The following is a 19,872-nucleotide window of genomic DNA, read 5'->3' on the forward strand; positions in this document are numbered from 1 at the left end:
CAAACGTACTGTATTCAACATGACATATTTAGATCTACATGCTCACCAGTTGGTGGCGTTGATACACCAATGCGTTGTTTGCTAACCGCTGTTAAACCTCAAACAACAAGAAGAAGAAAACGCAGCAGCCCGTGCCGAGCAGGTGAAGAGACCCCGTGTATGTCGGAGAGAAGCAGAGCTCGCGACGTTACGTAGACGCCATTTTGTTTCACCGGGAGTAAAGAAACCAACCTGAAAAGCACCGGCGTGAATATTTTCCCTCATTTGGAGCACTTTCATCACGGCGGATCAGCATCGTGCACCCAAGTTTAGACTCGCATGGTATGTACGCACCGTGGTACCGGGAAAATGAATGTTTTGTTGTTGAGTCCGTGCTCTCGTGTTGGATGCGATGCACACCGGCCACTGTTAGCACCATAGCAGCTCGTTTACATGGCTAGCCGGCATTTTGAAAACGGGCCCGCTTTGATTGACGGCCAGTTAATTTGAGGTGATAATGTGGCTAATGTGAGCCACATTTAGAGGGAGTCAAACTACTATAAATGTTTTCACGTCTAATAGCTGTTTTGCTAATGTTAGCCTCGTTCACTTTGCACCTCCATGCGCGCGGCGAAGAGTACGGCCTGTGATCTACACGAGCCAGCGCTGCTAGCTAACATTAGCTTACAGAGGCGAGGTGGAAATGCATGGAAACCTGCTGTCTCAAACCAGAGATTATTCATTTATTGTTTTGTGTAGTGGCAGGGCAGCGCGACCCACGTTTTTCAGTGAGTATCAGGTGGTAAAATTGGCCAGCCGCGCCATCCAGGTGCTCTTTCAGTTTCGCAATTGCGTGCAGTCACTCAGACAGCGTTACAGTTTGTAAGCCGTGTCCAGTCTTGAACGATGGCGCCAAACCGCACACTTAATCTGTTGTCCCAGTTTATCCAGCAACTGCAGTCGTGCCTTTCGTAATTCTGCTCTAATCTGCACAGATGTCTGGAGACATGGCCACAGATCATGTAAACGGGAATGGTACGGAGGAACCAATGGACACTACAGCTGCGGTGACCCACTCAGAACATTTCCAGGCTTTACTGGAAGCTGGTTTACCTCAGAAAGTTGCTGAGAAGCTCGATGAACTTTATGTAGCAGGTAAGCAAAAGTTTCTTTTCAGGTAGTGTTCTGCCATTGTCTGATGCCTTCAACACTTTAGACTTCATTACAGTTTAGAAACACATTGCTTGTAATCTTGTTTTGTCTCTCAGATAGACCTGTGATGTTGCCAGGGACTCTGTTTTGTTATTTTGGTCTTTTTTGCAAGGCTTCTCTGTAAAGTCCTCAGCATTAACAAGTTATAGACCTGATATATATATTACTCCTATTTTCCACAGAAGTAAAATTGTTGTCCAAAAACTATTGAAAGCACATGATTGAGTCACAGCTATAGCTCTTTTGGACTTAACCAGCATGTACTGTTGTGCTGCTGGAAATAATCAACACATGCAATAGTTAGTTATGACAAAATATCTATTTTATGAGTAACAGTACACGTGTGTGATGAGTTGCAATCCACATCTTTTGGAGATATCAGTGTGTGTGCCAAACAGTGCTGCAACTTGGAGTGACACAATGATTTTGTTGTTTACATGACTTCGGTGGACAACAAGAGAACTGTCAGTTATCATCACACCAATTTTTTTATTATCGATTGATTAAAACAGTGATGTCCTCTGTCTTTTCTGTCACAGATTCTGCTGCGAGTTAGCCAGCAATAAAACTACAATTTAGATGAATCCACAAGAGGCACATTTCCTAATCAAGAGCATTTACAATATATCCTGTCATCTTTACATGTTGTTGTCTAAAGGTATCTTCTTGTGACATCAGTTAGTTAAATCAGATCTTAAACTGAGCACTGTCACATTGTAAAGAAACTGGATTGAATGGATACAAAAATGCATGTAGCCGTAAGCTCTTTAAGGAAGGTAGATTGAAGCCAGTAGGCAGAAACAATAGAGCAGCTGTGTGGCGACAGCAGGAGAACTGTTTTGTCAGAGGAAGAGCAGAAGAAGCTACAAAAATGTTATCCAGTGTGTTGTTACAATGACTGCTAGGGGTAAATAGGAAAAAAACCATCCTTAGTTAGATTTTTTTTAAAGGTGTTTGGAATGTTATTAAAGTTTAAGTCTTTCCTTTTGTTAATTTTGATTGTATCAGTTGGATGAATTGATTAGTTGTGTTTCTGTCGAAGCTTTTGATTGCATTGAGATTTCTCTGACTGTAAAACAATAATGTGTATAGGAGTGAAACCTGGATGTAATTGGGCTCTTGTACTTTCTGCTGTCATTTTATTTTGTTTCTTCCCACACGAATCATTCATCATTAAGTGTCTGTTGCACAACTACTCCATTGCTGCATGAGTCACACACCCTCTATATACACCACACCAATGATATAAACTTGTGTTTTTTAGGACTGGTAGCACATAGTGACCTAGACGAAAGGGCAATTGAAGCTTTGAAAGAATTTAATGAGGAGGGAGCCCTGCAAGTGCTGGTCCAGTTCAAAGAGAGTGATCTGTCACATGTGCAAGTAAGTTCACTAATGTGACAAATGATTCTTTGAAAGTTTGTTTGGGCAATGTGTATACTATCACTGTGCAAATGCAAAATTTCAGCATGTAAATATCCATGTTACAAATGTTGTTCCTTTCTCTTCCAGAACAAAAGTGCCTTTCTCTGTGGGGTAATGAAGACTTACAGGCAGAGAGAGAAACAAGGGACTAAAGTGTCAGATTCTACTAAAGGACCAGATGAGGCTAAAATCAAAGAACTCCTGGATAGAACCAACTACACACTTGACGTAACAACAGGCCAGCGAAAGTATGGCGGGCCACCGCCTGAGTCTGTGTACTCAGGTGCCCAACCCACTGTTGGAACAGAGGTACGCATTCTGTTGTATTAATTTGCAGTCAGGGAAGAAAATAGAAGCGGTATGATCTTTAACAGGTAGAATTACATATTTGAATTGTTTCATTTTCTTTTACTACTTACGGAGAAAACGATATTAGATGTAAGAACTTAAGCCAAACTTTTTTTTTTGTTCTAGTCCTTTCACACTGCTTTTCAGAGTTGTGCAAATATTTTACACATCACTTTAAATGTTGAGGTCATTTTGACTGGCCGTCTAAACAACAATAGAGTTGTATCTGCACAAGCTGCCTGGTACAAATTTTTTTTTGATTGTTTTTTTACTTTGCATACCTCGTGTCTTTACAATTTGTGTGTAAAGAAAGATAAGTTAGGCTTTTTTTTAATTGTTCTAGAAGCAAATTCGTTGAATTGGAAAGCACGAAAATTGAATAAAAGCAATCATTGTGCATTTTGTCATAAAATGACTTGCTGTCTCAAATTTCGCAGAGTCTTTACATGGGACATGCATCTCTAAATATTCTCCCTTTTTTCCCTAGATATTTGTTGGGAAGATTCCCCGTGACTTGTTTGAAGATGAGCTGGTTCCTCTCTTTGAGAAGGCTGGGCCTATTTGGGACCTCAGGCTAATGATGGACCCACTGAGTGGTCTGAACAGGGGCTACGCCTTCGTCACGTTCTGCACTAAAGAAGCGGCGCAGGAGGCGGTGAAGCTGGTAAGTTTGTTGGCAATGCAACATTTAACAGAACAGTCTTCTCTTCAGAGGAACTGAAGATGGAACAGAAATTAGGCTATAGTAGTTTAGCTTAGCGGGCAGGTGACCTGTTGGTTCAAAACAAATGGAGTTGACAGTCAAAAAAATTACTATTATATAGATCAAAATTCCCCTCCTGGCTTTGTTGGCAGGAAATTATTTCTGCTGTAAAAATATGAGGTTGGAGTTGGAGGCAGTTCAACGAACTCTTGTTGTCAGTTGTCATCATTTTGACATTTTTTGCCTTATTGTTTTACAGTGTAATAATCATGAGATTCGCCCTGGCAAGCACATTGGGGTGTGTATATCTGTTGCCAACAACAGGTTATTTGTTGGCTCCATTCCCAAGAGTAAAACAAAGGAGCAGATTGTTGAAGAGTTTTCTAAAGTTACAGGTAAAATGCTCATCAGAGTGTCGATAAACAGTAACCAGAACAGCACATTCTGTTCAAAGGATTTGCATTTTATTACTTAAGATGAGACAATTATTTTTTTCTGTCCTCATCCAGAGGGCCTCAGTGATGTCATACTGTACCATCAACCTGATGACAAGAAGAAGAACCGAGGCTTCTGCTTCTTGGAGTATGAAGACCACAAAACAGCAGCTCAGGCACGCCGCCGGCTAATGAGCGGCAAGGTCAAGGTTTGGGGCAATGTGGTGACAGTGGAGTGGGCTGATCCCATCGAAGACCCTGACCCAGAAGTCATGGCCAAGGTGAGCTTCAGTGATAGAAGAACTCAAAGCACACTGAAAGAAGAAACTGCATGTTCTTGGAATGTGTAGGATGAAATAATGTGATGAATATAAATGTGTTAAGTATCCTTAACACTGGTATTTCTTAGTTGACATCCTAAAGATTAAATTCTTTTGGATATGTTGAACTTGTAGGAAGAGGGACTAACGTGAAATCTGAACTGTCTATGTTGCAGGTCAAGGTTTTATTTGTGAGAAATCTTGCTAATGGTGTTACAGAGGAAATCCTGGAAAAGTCCTTCAGTCAGTTTGGAAATTTGGAGCGAGTTAAGAAGCTCAAAGACTATGCCTTCATTCATTTTGAGGAGAGGGATGGTGCAGTGAAGGTAACGATTGCTGTTTTTGTGATGCAGAAATTTTGTCAGTTTTCAGCTGAACAAGCAAAACTGTTGTTGAAGATAGCAACAGAAATATTAAAAGTTGTGGTCGCATACTGGTTTTCTCAGGCATTGGAAGAAATGAATGGAAAGGAGCTGGAGGGAGAGCCCATTGAGATTGTTTTCGCCAAGCCACCAGATCAGAAAAGGAAGGAGCGGAAGGCCCAGAGACAAGCTGCCAAAACACAAATGTAAGACGTGTCTTATTAGGTGTATTGAGTGATTGCATGGTTGAATTGTACTGTTGATTTTGCTGACTCTGTTCTTACTTCATGCTTTTGTTCTCTCATCAGGTATGATGACTATTACTACTACCCTCCCCCTCCCCACATGCCTCCTCCTGTCAGAGGTCGGGGTAGAGGTGGCAACCGGGGCGGCTACGTTTACCCCCCTGACTACTACGGCTATGAGGACTACTATGACTACTATGGCTATGACTATCACAACTACCGCGGCGGCTATGACGACCCGTATTATGGGTATGACGACTTCCAGGCCCCAGGCCGAGGGCGGGGTGGTAACAGGGGCGCACGGGGCGGAGCCTCACCGGCCAGAGGACGTGGCGGCACCGGGGCTCCCAGAGGCAGGGCCAACTTCTCCCAGCGTGGTGGGCCCGGACCAGGCCGTGGCGGGCGGGGCGCAAGAGGAGGCGTGCAGCCAAGAGGGCGAGGAGGGGTACGTGGTGCGCGGGGTGGCCGCGGTGGAAATGTAGGAGGAAAGCGCAAAGCTGATGGGTACAACCAGCCAGATTCCAAGCGTCGCCAGACCAATAATCAGAACTGGGGCTCTCAACCCATTGCTCAACAACCACTCCAAGGTGGTGATCATTCTGGTAACTATTCCGGTTACAAATCTGACAACCAGGAATTTTATCAGGATTCTTTTGGGCAACAGTGGAAGTAAACCAGTAGGGCTTTGATAACAAAATACGTGTTTATGGTTTTTGTTTTTGTCTTTTTATTTAGAGACTTGATCTGATTGGCCCTCAATCCCATACGGTTGCCTGCATTTTTTCCTCAAAATTGGTGACATCTGGCAAGATATCTTTTTGTACATATTTTAATAATCCGCTTGGACTCAAACCGTAGTCACACTCCCACCTGTTTCTGGCGAACTGGTTTTCTTTTTTCCTTTTTTTTTTTTTTTTTTTAAAAGATGGTCGTAAAAAGATTTTCCATAACAAAGTTTGAAAAATTTTTAGATGCAATTATGTGCTCGAGCTGTCTATTTGGCAATAGCTTTATGTATGTTTTTAGAAATTCTGGTTTCCATGTTTTAAGTAGCTAACAGCAACAAAGCATATGTCTCCTAAACATGTATTTAAAACGAATGAAAATACAATTTGTATTGTCACAAAGTAATGCGTGTCTTGTTATTGAAAAGAAAAAAAAGGACCATCGTAGTCCTATTTTTTGGCTTTACATTTTGGCTTGTATTCTTTGCTGTTTGTCTGCTTTAATAAACATACACGCACACGTGTACAAAACTTCAAATTGTGTTGCAAATTCATGTTTCGGCAAATTCTCTCTTCAAATTGCCTTCAAATTTAAGGCTCCTTGTGGAAGAAAATGGACTAAAGGTTTGCCAATGTTGGCCACATGCTACAGTGTCACCTTGCATGCCATCAAATTCCAAATCACCTACTTCTATAGTCAGCATCTCTCAAGTGCTCTGTATGTGTAGTGACATACTTCATCCTTATGAGTTCCTCTCATGTCCAAAAACATAAATGTTTCACAAATTGGTGTCCTAAATTCACTGTCAATGCAGCATCAAGAGTAAGCCCCACCCCCTACAAGTCTGTCATACAAGTCCCTTTTGTCACTAGTGGGGGGAGGGAATAAAAGCACAATTTGATTTATTTCAAAGTGAAGCTTTTCCTTGTCCCAGAAGGATCTACCTAGCTGTTGAAGGCCTGGATACTAATCTTGCATGTTTATCTGGAGGTTTGATATTGTGCTGTTGTGGGAGATAACTGCCATGCATGTCTGGCTTGTAGTTTTATTTTTTGGTTAAGTTTGCTTTTATTGATTATAATGGCTGCTCTTAACCCTCACTCCTCCCTCTCTCCCTTCTCTGCCCGTCTAAGCGTGTCCACGTTTCACTACCGCACCTCAGTTTTAAGTTTTCTGATCCGAGCCGGCTGATTCTCTGCTTGTCGTCCTCTTTTAAGGCATTGACATGTGCATGTTGCGTCAGAGGGCGTGCAAGTCTGTGAGAATGCTTTGTCTTCTAATGTATGCAAACTCATGTGTTACACGGTTCTCCCTGTTACAGTTGGTACCGAGCGTGAGTGTGTGAGCGCAAGGGAGAACAGTATATGTGTGTGTAGATGTAATACGATCCTGTTTTCCATTCTCTAATTGCTTCCTTTTGTTACCTGACTAGCAGGGAAAAGGGGTCGAGGCCGGTCCTGATGTGTCGCTATGAAGACTGACCAGTGTTTGGCGTTACACACTGCAGGCTGCCAGTGGATGGAATGGTAAGGTCAACTGACTCAGTAGTCCAATGGTGTTCCAGCCTTTTTTGTTTTTTTTAAGGAGCAGATCTCCTCAAACTGCCACGTTCGAAGATAATCACACGAGCAAAACTTTTTATTTTTTTGGAAAGCGTTTAGAAGCCCCAGCACCCCCCACCCCCCACCCCAGATCTGCCATTTGAGACCTACTGAGTAGGAGTTCATGACGGACATCCCTCTGGAAGAGGCTTCGCACTTTTTTTTCTAATCGTTAAAAGTTTGGAGTGGTTTAGCAGAACTTGATGTTTTAGTTTCTTTGAGTTCTTAAACTGCATCTTTTATGATGGGACGCGACATGATAATCTATGATTATCTGAGGTAGCGTTGAGGTGTGATCACCCGCCGTTGAAGGTCGGGCATTCCAGGAATATGGTTCGTTAACTACCTCAGTTTCGCGGACTGGCCTGCTCTGTCCCATTTTGTACTTGAGGAAACTGAGGCAGGGTTCGACCCCCCCCCCCCCCCCCCCCCCCCACACACACACACACACACCCACCCAAAAAACCCACTCTCACCCCTTCCCTTCCCTCCTCTTCCCTCCCCTTCACCTCGGAGGTATGCACAGGCAGCAGCAACAGAGCACTTAAAGAATTATAGTTCTCATTTGAGAATTGACGTAGGCTGCAGCTACTTAAGGCATGTTAGCTGGTCGTCTGAAACGAGCCTGAACAAGCCTCGCTGTCTATGAATGAACTGAGCAATGATGTAGTTGACGGACAGAAATTGTTTTATAACTTTTTTTTTTGGTAAAATCTTAAATGCCTGGAAACCAGTCATCCTTTGTCTTCCACGATGGGACAACTGTCTTAATTTTAGGGTTTTTTTGTACACATCAGTGTAAGGATGTCTCAGGCCTTCTGCTCTGTACAAACCTGTTTGTGCACAGCATGAAAGCACCGCTGACATCCAGTGACGCTGCCTTTGTTTAGGGTTTCTAAGCAGGTCTGGAAGAAAATGCATTTACTCCAAGTCCTGAAAAGATTACGAATCCAACGAAAGATGGCATCACAAAAGCATGATTATACATTTCACATTGTATGTCACTGTAGACTGATTATCATGCCATATATGTGGTTGTGACAAACTTACCTGTAGAGTAAGATGATGTTAATTCATGTTCTTTCATTGTCGGTGTGCAAATTGTACTGCAAATCAACATGTTGAAACTGTAAAGGAGCAAATCCATCTCTGAGCATTTAAATTTTAGAGGGAAAAATGAGACTTAAGTGATGTACTTTGCATTTTTTTGCCATGTTCTATTTTAATGGAAATGTAAAAGTTTACCTCTGAACTGCAAAGTTGGCTGAAAATTAATATAAATCAACAAAAGAAAAGCAAGAGGCTAGCTCTACTTATTATCAAACATGAAATATCAGATCAACTCAAACCCTGTGACAATTTCTCAGTGTTTAATTGCTTTTAACCCATAAAAAATAAGAAAGACGTCATAATTGAATTGATAAGTCTGGCAATATTCTGCATTTCATCTACAAATCCCATGAAAAGACTCAAAACAACAATCCATCTCTGAACACTGCGACAACTCCTCCCTCTGTGGCCCTCAGGATCCAAGCACATTGCATAAAAGTCTCTTAAAACACTTAAATTTGTTGTCATGTCCTAAAAATTACACATTTTTCTAAAATGACTTGACACTGGGTATTTTTTTTCCCAAGTAAACAGAAGCAATTACTGCTTTTGTTGGGGACTATTTTCAGTGGCGGATTAATCCATGTGGTGCTATAGTGGGAATTAAGTAAAAACATTCTGCAGTGTGTGTTTTCAAGCACATGAAGGAGTGTCAGAGTATTTAGCAGCATGTTCAGTGTTGGTTGGAGTCTAAACATGGGATTTGATTGCAAAATAAAGTACAGAATATCACCGGACTTGTTGGGCTTTGGTGTTACCTCAGTGTTGCTCCACCTGCACGAGCAGGAAAAAACATGCAACCATGAGATATTTTTTATTCAAAGTACAAAGTAGGTTTGAAAGGCATTCTGGGAAATGTAGGAACCAACAGTAAAGCAGGTCACCGTGTCACCACTGTTGAAATGCATTGTACATCACAGACTGTTGGATAGCAGTGATGTTGGATTTGTCCTTGCAGCTCGTTTAAAAACGCGACATTTAAACTCCATTAGTGCGTTGTAGTCTTTCTGCCTTTTTGTGACATTTGCCATGAAACACGGTGTCTTGAATCTCGACCCATGTTTAGCATTCTTCCAGTTCAGAGAGGATTGTGCAGCTTATTCTTCCTCTTTCTACCTGGTTTGTGAAAAAGAGTCAGATTAGTTGTTTTTTTTTGTTTTTTTTCATACTGGCTTTGACTCTGGATCTCCAATTTTAAGGGTCAGGAATGATTTTTTTTTGCTAACAAGTGTGTTTGCAGTCTTGCAAATAAAATGTTTTATACTGTACAGTGAGGTGAGTTAAACCTATTTTTCTAATAAAGTTATTGACTTTGACCTTTGTTGTGTTTTTCGTTGTCATCTGCAGCATCAATTCTGGTATGTTTACGTATATCTGTTCCATCTCATAACATGTAGTGGCTATCCACTTTACTTTATCAACAGGTTTTGATGCGATGGGGGTCAGTGCCTCTCACCCGGCACCCTCAGAATTGCCTGATATTTATTGTGCAATAATTTTACTATATTTAATGAAAGCTTGCAATATTTTACCTTTGTAATATAAACGTGTTGTCTGTGTTAGAAAATAGTTTTGGCACCAAATCATGGCTACAAGATGAGCTTGATGTCAAAAACAGCTAAAAATAAGACGTTTGTTCTGACCATCCACCTATTCAACATGCTGATAGGTTTATCCGAAATGCACTTTTTAAAGATTTGTCACACATCTTTTTTGCCATTTTTCTGTCGTAACTATGATATACAGTATGCCATTACATCGTCAGTAATAGAAAAACGTGCTGAACTAAGATGGTTTTAGCTTCTACCACCTGGAGTGGATGTACAATTGAGTTGCTGTTTTTAGAGGAGCTCGAATTTAATTTGAAGTTCTGAAAATTTCATGTTTCTGTCTCTTGTAAGGTTATTATGAATCACTCCTATATACCTGTAACTCGAGTAAGTATTTTTTTGTAGGAAGAAAGATTAGATTTATACCGTTTCATCAAATATGCACAACGTTTAAAAAAAAAAACATGATTTTGGGGGTGAATGATCAGATGGGATCTTCTTTTCAGATTTGTTGATTTAATACAGAATGGATTATTTGGTTTAGATCGCACTTATTAGACTGATAAAAACTAAATCCACATTCACAAACCTTGGATCTAATAGAAAGTAAGAATGAAAGACTAATTAGTAAAATGATTTTTGAATGATAAACTGTGGATGAACACTTCACGGTAATTCCTGTCACTGCTGATGCGTTTACCGGGAGGGGCGTTGTTTGGAATCAGGGTTGCCATGTCCGCTGAGGAATATACCTCTGGTGCGTTTACGTCTTCAGAGAGCAACAGGAGAATTCATTATTCTTTCCTGTTAAAATTTTAACTTGATAAAATAATATTTGAATTACGCACAATATCCTGCATAAATGAAAAAGCATCCTTATGGACAGCCATGTGTTCAAAATGAATAAAATCTGCTTTTCGTCTAGAATTTTCATAAATTAAAGGACATTTCCCATAGACTGTATAAGAAAATATAGTATGCTATTTCTTTGTGTACAACACTCATAAACACCATCTCGAAGAAAGTTTTAAAAAATTTAAATGTAAAAGAAATAATTAAAACAATACAACCCAATTAAGTAGCCTATATATATAGTTAGCATCCGATCCAACCTACAATTTAAACAAATTAAACAATGCAAATATAGACGTTTAATAAATGATTGTTTTTCATGAGAATCACTTAATCTTATCTCTCGATCTTATGCGTTGTTAAACTTGGTTTAATTTAATTATTATTTGCTACATAATTCCAATAAAATGAGTTATTAAGAACGCACAAACATAAACCGCACTCTTTGGCTTTTAAGGAGGCGTCATTACTTTATTCAGATCTGGCAACCCACTGGCGGATTAGAAAACATTCCATCCGCGGAGGAAGTCGGTCGGGACTTTCAAACATGAAGTAAAAACTTTAGAAGAAAGTCATTTGACTGCGGGACCAGTCTTGGCTCCTGCCGAGGACTCCGCCTGAGGATAAGATGTGTTTTATGACATGAAGAAGTGCTTCTGTAGTTGTGTCGCTGTGAGTTGAAGCTCTGTCAAAAGCTAACTGTTAGCTAGCTAAAAGTGGCCGGGCTAACTGTCCGCGACAGTTTTGCCGCATAATGTCACCGTGAGTCGATGTAACTGCGAGACAGGCTCTGAAATTTGCCTTTAAAGCGCTGAATTTGTCCTGACAGACGTTTTCCCAATGTTTCGTGACAGGTCAGAGGATGGCAGGTATTTTTACGTATTTGGAGGATTTGAAGCGGGGGCTGAAGGTTGACGTCCTGCGGGAAGCCGGCCGTCAGTACCCGCTCTCCTGCTTCCTGCTACTGTCCATGGTGTTTCTCACGGTGCTGCTCAACAGGTGAGATTCAGTGGGGGTGGGGGGTGGGGGAGCGTAAAAATTCACCCAGAAGACAGGCTTATCAGATGGAGAATGGGTGGTGATCATGTGATGTCTGGAGGAGCGTGACCTGCCTGTCTTATCGGAGTTCAGTTCAGTAGCTGCTTGAGAATGATCAGGTTTTTTTTATTAACATATCTCCAGTATCAAAGTAACACAGAGGTTGTTGTCAGCACGTTTAATGTTTCATGGCAAGAAGCAGCTGTTAGTAGATAATTCGGCGTATTTACTTCTCCAGATTGTAAACATGGCAACTTTATACCGTTGTTCCTGGTGAAAGTCTGCTTGTATTTACACGACAGGAAACTGTTACTGGTATATTTTCCAAAACAAATTGATATGCAAGCTCAGGCAGCACCACTGTTCATGTTCTCTAAGGTATATTAATGATTTTTAACCATAACTGTTTTGCATAACTGTCAAATCTTTTCTCCTGAATGTTATGTGAACTCACTAATGACGTTTCTTCTCTGCTGGTGATGACAGGTCCAGCTTTGTAGTGTCTAAAGTCTAATTTCTTCATAGGATTAAAAAAATATATATCGATAGTCAAAAATATAAACGCAACACTTTTGTATTTGCTCCCATTTTTTATGATATGAACTCAAAGATCTAAAACTTTTTCCACATACACAATATCACCATTTCTCTCAAATATTGTTCACAAATCTGTGATAGTGAGCACTTCTCCTTTGCTGAGATAATCCATCCCACCTCACAGGTGTGCCATATCAAGATGCTGATTAGTGCACAGGTGTGCCTTAGATTGCCCACAATAAAAGGCCACTCTGAAAGGTGCAGTTTTATCACACAGCACAATGCCACAGATGTGGCAAGATTTGAGGGAGCCTGCAATTGGCATGCTGACAGCAGGAATGTCAACCAGAGCTGTTGCTGGTGTATTGAATGTTTATTTCTCTACCATAAGCCGTCTCCAAAGGTGTTTCAGAGAATTTGGCAGTACATCCAACCAGCCTCACAACCGCAGACCACGTGTAACCACACCAGCCCAGGACCTCCACATCCAGCATGTTCACCTCCAAGATCCTCTGAGACCAGCCACTTGGACAGCTGCTGAAACAATCGGTTTGCATAACCAAAAAATTTCTGCACAAACTGTCAGAAACCATCTCAGGGAAGCTCATCTGCATGCTCGTCGTCCTCATCGGGGTTTCGACCTGACTCCAATTCGTCATCGTAACCGACTTGAGTGGGCAAATCCCCCCCCCCAAAAAAACCAACAAAACTGCAGCTTTCAGAGTGGCCTTTTTTGTTGGCAGTCTAAGGCACACCTGTGCACTAATCATGGTGTCTAATCAGCATCTTGATATGGCACACCTGTGAGGTGGGATGGATTATCTCAGCAAAGGAGAAGTGCTCACTATCACAGATTTAGACAGATTTGTGAACAATATTTGAGAGAAATGGGGATATTCGTGTATGTGGAAAAAGTTTTAGATCTTTGAGTTAATCTCATAAAAAATGAGAGCAAAAACAAAAGTGTTGCGTTTATATTTTTGTTGAGTGTGTCCATCTATGTGCTTGTAGCATGCAGCTTTTCAATGCGGATCACTTAGCAATATGGATGTAAGTTAACTGAATTCATGTTCATTTCTGAGGATTGTCTGAGGTCCTGATGACACAAAACAAGCAAAAAAAAGGCAAACTTTGTTTTATGTCTCCCATATCTTAGTGTTTTGTATACTAGTTGTGTGTAAATTTAACAAAAATCGTCTTTCTGTCAGGCTGCACAGTGGTTAGCACTTTTGCCTTGCAGCAAGAAGATCCCTGGTTCAAATCCCGAGGTGGGCCTGGGATCTTTCTGCATGGAGTTTGCATGTTCTCCCTGTGCATGCGTGGGTTTCCTCCGGGCACTCCGGCTTCCTCCCACAGTCCAAAAATATGCTGAGGTTAATTGATTACTCTAAATTGCCTGTAGGTGTAAATGTGAGAGTGATTGTTTGTGTGTGTAGCCCTGAGACAGACTGGCGACCTGTCCAGGGTGTCCCCTGCCTTTGCCCGAGTCAGCTGGGATAGGCTCCAGCACCCCCCATGACCCTGGTGAGGATAAAGCGGTGTATAGAGGATGGATGGATGGATCTTTCTGTCAAGTATTTGTAACTTAGTGATATGTAAACTAGAGCACAAACAGAATGTACGTCAACAATTACTTGTTTCAGACTGGGTTTCTCAAGCCGGCATAGACAAACAATACTGGACTTTCTCAGTAACTTGCAGGATCATATTTGAATACATATTAAACGTTTATCTTCCTCTGTTTGCTGAGAAATGTTGTGATTTTTTTTCTGTGTTTGTAGAGTGATAGCTTTTATTTATGTGTTTCTGTGCTGACACTGAATTCACCATGCTGTGGTGAAAACAAGATGTTCAAGTTCAGTTTATTTGATGCAGGACTTCACTTTATGCACAACAGCGGCATTTTGTGCTCCAGGATACACACAGAGTAAAGATACAAAAGTACATCAGACACATGGATGAAATATGAAAATGATCACAAGTAAAATTACATGAAATCATACAGCAAATGAATTTGAACTACCACTAATCAGAATCTCCACAAACCGTAACTACTTCTTTCTGATGTGTGTAACTGATTGTTGTGCAATATTCTCTCTCCAGGTATATCCACATCCTGATGGTCTTCTGGTCGCTCCTGGCTGGTCTCATCACTTTTTATTGCTCCCTTGGACCAGAGTCTCTTCTTCCAAACATCTTTTTTACTGTAAAGCCGAGGAACAAAGTAAGCCAGACAGCCAACACTTTTAGTTGAGAGGCCCGTTTGTTTTTCTGTGCCTGCGTTTCTTATACAGAAAACTATTCCATGACTAATTATGCGCAGATGAACTGGTGGTTTACATCTGCTTCTTTTTATTTTTTCTCCCCACAGCGGCAGGAGCAGGAGTTGTTTCCTCTGGGCCACAGCTGCGCTGTCTGTGGGAAGGTCAAGTGCAAACGTCATCGGTATGTTCACATGATCCCGGATCAGCGAAAAAACTTAATGTGATTCTAAACGTGTGTCATTCAACATGACATTCAATGGAGTTCGTATTTAGTGTCGGTTCTTTGCTCTGATAGTTTACGCAAGTGCTTGGCTTCAGTACTGTTGTACTTTTTCAGTATCACGAATCACTTTAATTGTCATTGTTATGTTCAACAACTCAAATCCCGAGGTGGGCCTGGGATCTTTCTGCATGGAGTTTGCATGTTCTCCCTGTGCATGCGTGGGTTTTCTCCGGGTACTCCGGCTTCCTCCCACAGTCCAAAATATGCTGAGGTTAATTGATTATTCTAAATTGCCTGTAGGTGTGAATGTGAGTGTGATTGTGTGTTTGTCTGTATATGTAGCCCTGCGACAGACTGGCGACCTGTCCAGGGTGTCCCCTGCCTTCGCCCAAGTCAGCTGGGATAGGCTCCAGCCCCCCCCCCCCCCCCCCCCCCCCGCGACCCTAATGAGGATAAAGTGGTGGATGGATGTTCAACAACGAAATTTGTGTTCTCTCTGTTTTATGCTGCTTTTATTTTCACTGCTTTACATTTCTGTGAGAATGTTATCCTCTTGTTTTACTACCTTTATTTAACAGCAGTAACTCTGTAAGTGTATTTTTTTTTTCAATTCAAGCCAATAATTTGTTATTGGCTTGAATTGACTAGTGATATTTTTATACTTACGGTACTTGCCACATAACGTTTTTAGAGGACACATCAGACTGTTCTGCCACCTAGTGGATGTTGTGCAGCAATACTGCAGTGGAGCGAGAACGGTTGTCGACTAGTGAATGCTAATAATAGGAGGATTGTGGTCGTCACTTAATCTTTAGAGTTTAATCTGTATAGTCGGTGGCTTCCAGGCACACATCACACACCATCAGTGCTTCCTGACAGCCAGAGTCCTGAAAAGAAGAATGCTGAAGTATGTACAGTGACAATAAAGAAACCTCCGTTTAGGGAACCTCCTCAGACAAACAGCTCATTTTGTGATCTTTACAGCAGGATATAACTGTGGAGATGTTTAGCAAATAACTTGCAGTCGGCCAGTGTTTGAAGTGCACCAGGAGTGAATTTTCAAACTGATGTTCCTTGGGATTTTTCTTTTTTTAAACTTTGATGAGCAGAGATGTGTTTAAGAAGAATACTCTAATAACACAAAAATATTTATTTATTCATTCTAGGCCGACTCTGCTCCTCGAAAACTATCAGCCATGGTTGGACCTGAAGGTTCATTCAAAAGTGGATGCTTCAATAGCAGAGGTACGGCAGTGTATGGATGCATATGAATGGACACATTTAGAATTTATGAATGTAGTAAATCCAGATGTCAGCATTGATTTGTTGTACATTTTGCTGTTTCTGTCCTGCAGGTGTTTGAGTTAGTTCTCGAGAACTTTGTGTACCCCTGGTACAGGTAAGAAGAAATCCCACTGTGTGTTTTTTTTTTTTTTTTTTTTTTTATTTGACAGACACGTGGATAAGTTGCTTTAAACTCCTCCATTCTCTGCTTTCAGGGACATCACGGATGATGAGGCGTGTTTAGATGAAGTTAGAATGACCTTTCGCTTCTTCGCATCAGTGCTTGTTCGCCGAGCTCAGAAGGTGAAGCTTTAACACTCTTTAGTCAAAAGTTAAAGGAAAAGATGAATTTATACCTCAGAGTTTAAATGTGAGTGCTATAGAGTGCTCTATTTCCTGTTGTAGTTGGTTGAAGGCACTCGCATCACTTTGCAATGTGTGAAAAGTCTTATAGGGCACTGAAGGAATGAAATTGTCAGAAATGTAATTTTCAAAAGCATTAAGTATTATTCTAGCCTGCTGGAGGGAGCAGTGATTTTTCAGAAGTTTTTTTTTTTGTTTTGTTTTGAACAAAACCTGTCTGAAAAATCCCCATCGCTGTTGTTGACCTTAAATCGGTTGTTTTTAATTGATCAATCCTAGCATTCTTATTCTGCTGCATGTTCAAGTCCAGAAGACCTGCATTGTTTGTTTAGTTGTAGTAGAGCTGAAACACATTCGGCCAGCTGGCAGAGAGATAATCCTCTACTTTGATAATCAGTGGTGTCTGTCATTGTTTGAGCCAAAAGAGAGCAACTTTCTTACTCTATCTTAACAAATGTCAAGATTTGCATGTCTTCCTCGGCTCTTAAGCGTGTTTCGTTGACTCAAAAAACTATATAATCATCAGATTAGTCAGTAATGAAAATAATGTAGCTAAGTTGCAGCCTTGTAATATATTATTGACAATATGTCAGGAAGTAATGACAAACTGGGAAATAATGTAAATAAATTGCCATTTGATTGTAAGCCTTGCCGTCTCTCCTGGTTTTTATTCATGTTTATTTTTACATACTTTTGGTGGTGTGACCCTGACACGGCTATTCAGTTACATTCTGACAATGCCCTAAATTTAACTTTCTGTTTTGGCTGCTTGTAGGTTGATATCACGACTGTGTTTGCAGACAAAGTGATGAAGGCTGCAATGAAGCACATCGAAATTATTGCAAAAGCTCGAGAAAAAGGTGAGACTGTCCACTCAGTTATTTTAAAGCTCTAATGCCAACTGCTGACTTTCGACTAAAGCAGATGTTCAAGTTCTCGTTCAGTCATCAGTTTCTATTTATTTCTATGTTTGTTTTTAAATTTTTACATCAAGTTGAACTGCCAGAAATTCAGCTGCAGAACACATTTCTAGAAACCGTAATCTAGAGACAGTGTCACATTCCACTACGCAAAACAAGAATGGAAAGATTAAACCAAGCTGTTCAACAAAAAATGCAACATACCACTCAAAATTTGACTGTACCATGTCGCAGATCACCTTATTTTGTAAATCTGCTCTTTATATCCACTTATCAGATGTACAGTAACCTCTGTGTGTGTCTGTGTGCAGTGAATAATGTGGAGGGTCTACAGCAGGCAGCCCTGGATGAATACGGCGCTGACCTTCACATCGCTTTGCACAGCCGAAAAGACGAGCTGCTCTACCTGAGGAAGCTGACTGAGATGCTGTTTTCATATGTGATGCCACCCAAAGCGACAGACTGCAGGTAGGTAGATTTTAAAAAACCGCCTGTTTCTGCAACTTTCTAACAATCCAACACAGTGTTGTTGAAATTATCCAGCTGTGAGCAGGTGAGAGAAGAGATCTGTCCAGTTGTGGTATTTTTTGTCAACAACCAAGTGCAACACGATGAATGTCTCCTTCTGCGATATCTAGAGATCACCTTAAACATAACCTAAACATAACTTCCTGTCGCCCCCATCTGTGATGTGTGGCATTTCCGCCTGTAAGACTGTTTTATCAGCTTTGACTTCTTATGTGGTCTGACAGCATGTTTAACAGATTAGTTTTAACACTGTATAACTAGCCTTGCAATAATAAAAGAACCTCTCGGTTCTTTAAATTGCAGTGAGTGCAGACCAAAATGCGTTTTTATTATCCAATTTGATGGACGTACAACCAGTCAGAGCAGTGATATATGTGTGATCTATGAAGGTGCTCCTCTATACAGATATGATCACACAATCCGGCTCCATTAAATGAGCTGTTCTGATTGGGTAACATCGAGTGAAAAATCTGTCTGAATGTGAGGGGAGCCAGATGCATTCTGCCAGAATCAATGAAACATTAGCTTTCAGAATTGTTGATTTTTCTAGGCTGTAAACTGGCTCTTACATCCCATTGAATTTGCTTACTACTCAGTCCTATACAGAGAAGAAAAAGCTTGAGTGGCTGTTAAATTCCAGAATTTGATCCTGAATGCTGTAACCTGTTGTGATGCTTCGTCTTGGTTCAGGTCTCTGGCTCTGCTGCTGCGGGAGGTGATGGCTGGATCTGTTATCCTACCAACCTTGGACTTCATGGCTGACCCTGTAAGTCGAGCAGGTTTATGTTTCTGCGCTGCAAAATTTATGGACTTTCCCGTGTCATTAAATTGGTGATGTTACAGCTATAATATTACCCGCTGGGAACCACAGAGTAGTAATGAAACAGCACAAACTGATGTTACACAGGAGATGAACACTTTTCAAAAAACAAACTTCTCTTTTGCTTTAGTTTTTAATGGAACAAAGTCTTGACTTTAAGTTAACACACAGCTTTTCTTGGTTTTTCAGGATACTGTGAACCTCATGGTGCTCATATTTGTTGATGACACCCCGGTGAGTGAGCTGTTGCTTTACATCTGAATCTGTGAAAAGTTCATGTAATGTGTGTCCAGTTAGAAAGCCAAACCTAGCCCTATAAAGACAAACACTTCAGTGCTCTGATGCTTTCAACAAAAAAGCATAATGCAAAACAACCGCGGTCACTGGTACACTATAGCTCATATATCTTCATTTAAATATTTGGACTAAGCTGATTGCGGTCAAGTTTTTGAACTAATTATTGTTTATTTTTAATCTCTTGCATCTCCAGCCAGAACCAGCCACAGAGCCTCCATCTGCTCTGGTTCCGTTTTTACAGAAATATGCAGACGTCAGCAACAAGAAGCAGTCTGTGAGTATCTCACTAAGAGAGAGACCTAAGAAATATTTCCTGGAGACTAAATATTTCTGTGGTGACACATTAAAACAGATACATTTGTTTTCTTGTGCTACATTTTCTTACTATTTCTCCTTCCTAGCTGCCTTTTCCCACTCAGTGTGCGTCATCTCTGTATTGTTGTCTACACATTTGTGTTGATCTCTATTTTGGTTGAATATTTTTGGGACCTTTTCTGTACTGTGGATAACGAACCTTCTGTCTGCACAGGTGCTGAAGTTGGAGCTGAAGGAAATCAGGGAGCAGCAGGATTTACTGTTTCGTTTCATGAACTTTCTAAAGCAGGAAGGAGCCGTACATGTGCTGCAGTTCTGCCTCGCTGTTGGTAAGACGAACCTTCATACGTAAACTTTGCAGCACCCTCAATCATCTGTAACAGTTCAGCGGCCTCGTGAAACTTTATCCTATTTAT

The 19,872-nt window shown here is 40.9% G+C and overlaps 2 protein-coding genes across 6 annotated transcripts in view; both read left to right on the forward strand.

The window, feature by feature from the left end:
* The first annotated feature begins 159 nt into the window (after positions 1 to 159).
* Positions 160 to 9,781, forward strand: syncrip (synaptotagmin binding, cytoplasmic RNA interacting protein). Of its 3 annotated transcripts, none has more exons than XM_022206570.2 (11): positions 160 to 321; positions 975 to 1,134; positions 2,456 to 2,574; positions 2,704 to 2,925; positions 3,452 to 3,628; positions 3,927 to 4,062; positions 4,177 to 4,382; positions 4,598 to 4,747; positions 4,868 to 4,989; positions 5,092 to 5,630; positions 7,187 to 9,781. In XM_022206570.2, exons 1-11 carry the CDS (start codon positions 319 to 321, stop codon positions 7,213 to 7,215), a joined length of 1,863 nt encoding a protein of 620 aa, XP_022062262.1. In that variant the 5' UTR covers positions 160 to 318; the 3' UTR covers positions 7,216 to 9,781. The 3 variants fall into 3 exon arrangements, with proteins under 3 accessions (XP_022062262.1, XP_051816646.1, XP_022062261.1); XM_051960686.1 differs by having other exon boundaries at positions 7,190 to 9,781; XM_022206569.2 differs by having other exon boundaries at positions 5,092 to 9,781.
* A 1,575-nt stretch (positions 9,782 to 11,356) lies between these two features.
* snx14 (sorting nexin 14) overlaps positions 11,357 to 19,872 on the forward strand; it is a 28,297-nt gene continuing 19,781 nt past the window's right edge. For 2 of the 3 annotated variants that reach the window (XM_051961010.1, XM_051961012.1), the window contains exons 1-13: positions 11,357 to 11,539; positions 11,722 to 11,866; positions 14,546 to 14,666; positions 14,814 to 14,887; positions 16,096 to 16,174; positions 16,285 to 16,328; positions 16,429 to 16,516; positions 17,352 to 17,436; positions 17,808 to 17,964; positions 18,715 to 18,790; positions 19,034 to 19,078; positions 19,335 to 19,415; positions 19,671 to 19,785. In XM_051961010.1, the coding sequence (XP_051816970.1) occupies positions 11,730 to 11,866; positions 14,546 to 14,666; positions 14,814 to 14,887; positions 16,096 to 16,174; positions 16,285 to 16,328; positions 16,429 to 16,516; positions 17,352 to 17,436; positions 17,808 to 17,964; positions 18,715 to 18,790; positions 19,034 to 19,078; positions 19,335 to 19,415; positions 19,671 to 19,785 (1,102 nt within the window). In that variant the 5' untranslated portion in view covers positions 11,357 to 11,539; positions 11,722 to 11,729. Of the gene's footprint in view, positions 11,540 to 11,610; positions 11,630 to 11,721; positions 11,867 to 14,545; positions 14,667 to 14,813; positions 14,888 to 16,095; positions 16,175 to 16,284; positions 16,329 to 16,428; positions 16,517 to 17,351; positions 17,437 to 17,807; positions 17,965 to 18,714; positions 18,791 to 19,033; positions 19,079 to 19,334; positions 19,416 to 19,670; positions 19,786 to 19,872 lie in introns of those variants that run through there. The other variant, XM_051961011.1, reaches the window with a different exon arrangement.

This window comes from Acanthochromis polyacanthus, chromosome 16 (assembly GCF_021347895.1).
Source record: "Acanthochromis polyacanthus isolate Apoly-LR-REF ecotype Palm Island chromosome 16, KAUST_Apoly_ChrSc, whole genome shotgun sequence".
Classification (NCBI taxonomy): Eukaryota; Metazoa; Chordata; class Actinopteri; family Pomacentridae; genus Acanthochromis; species Acanthochromis polyacanthus.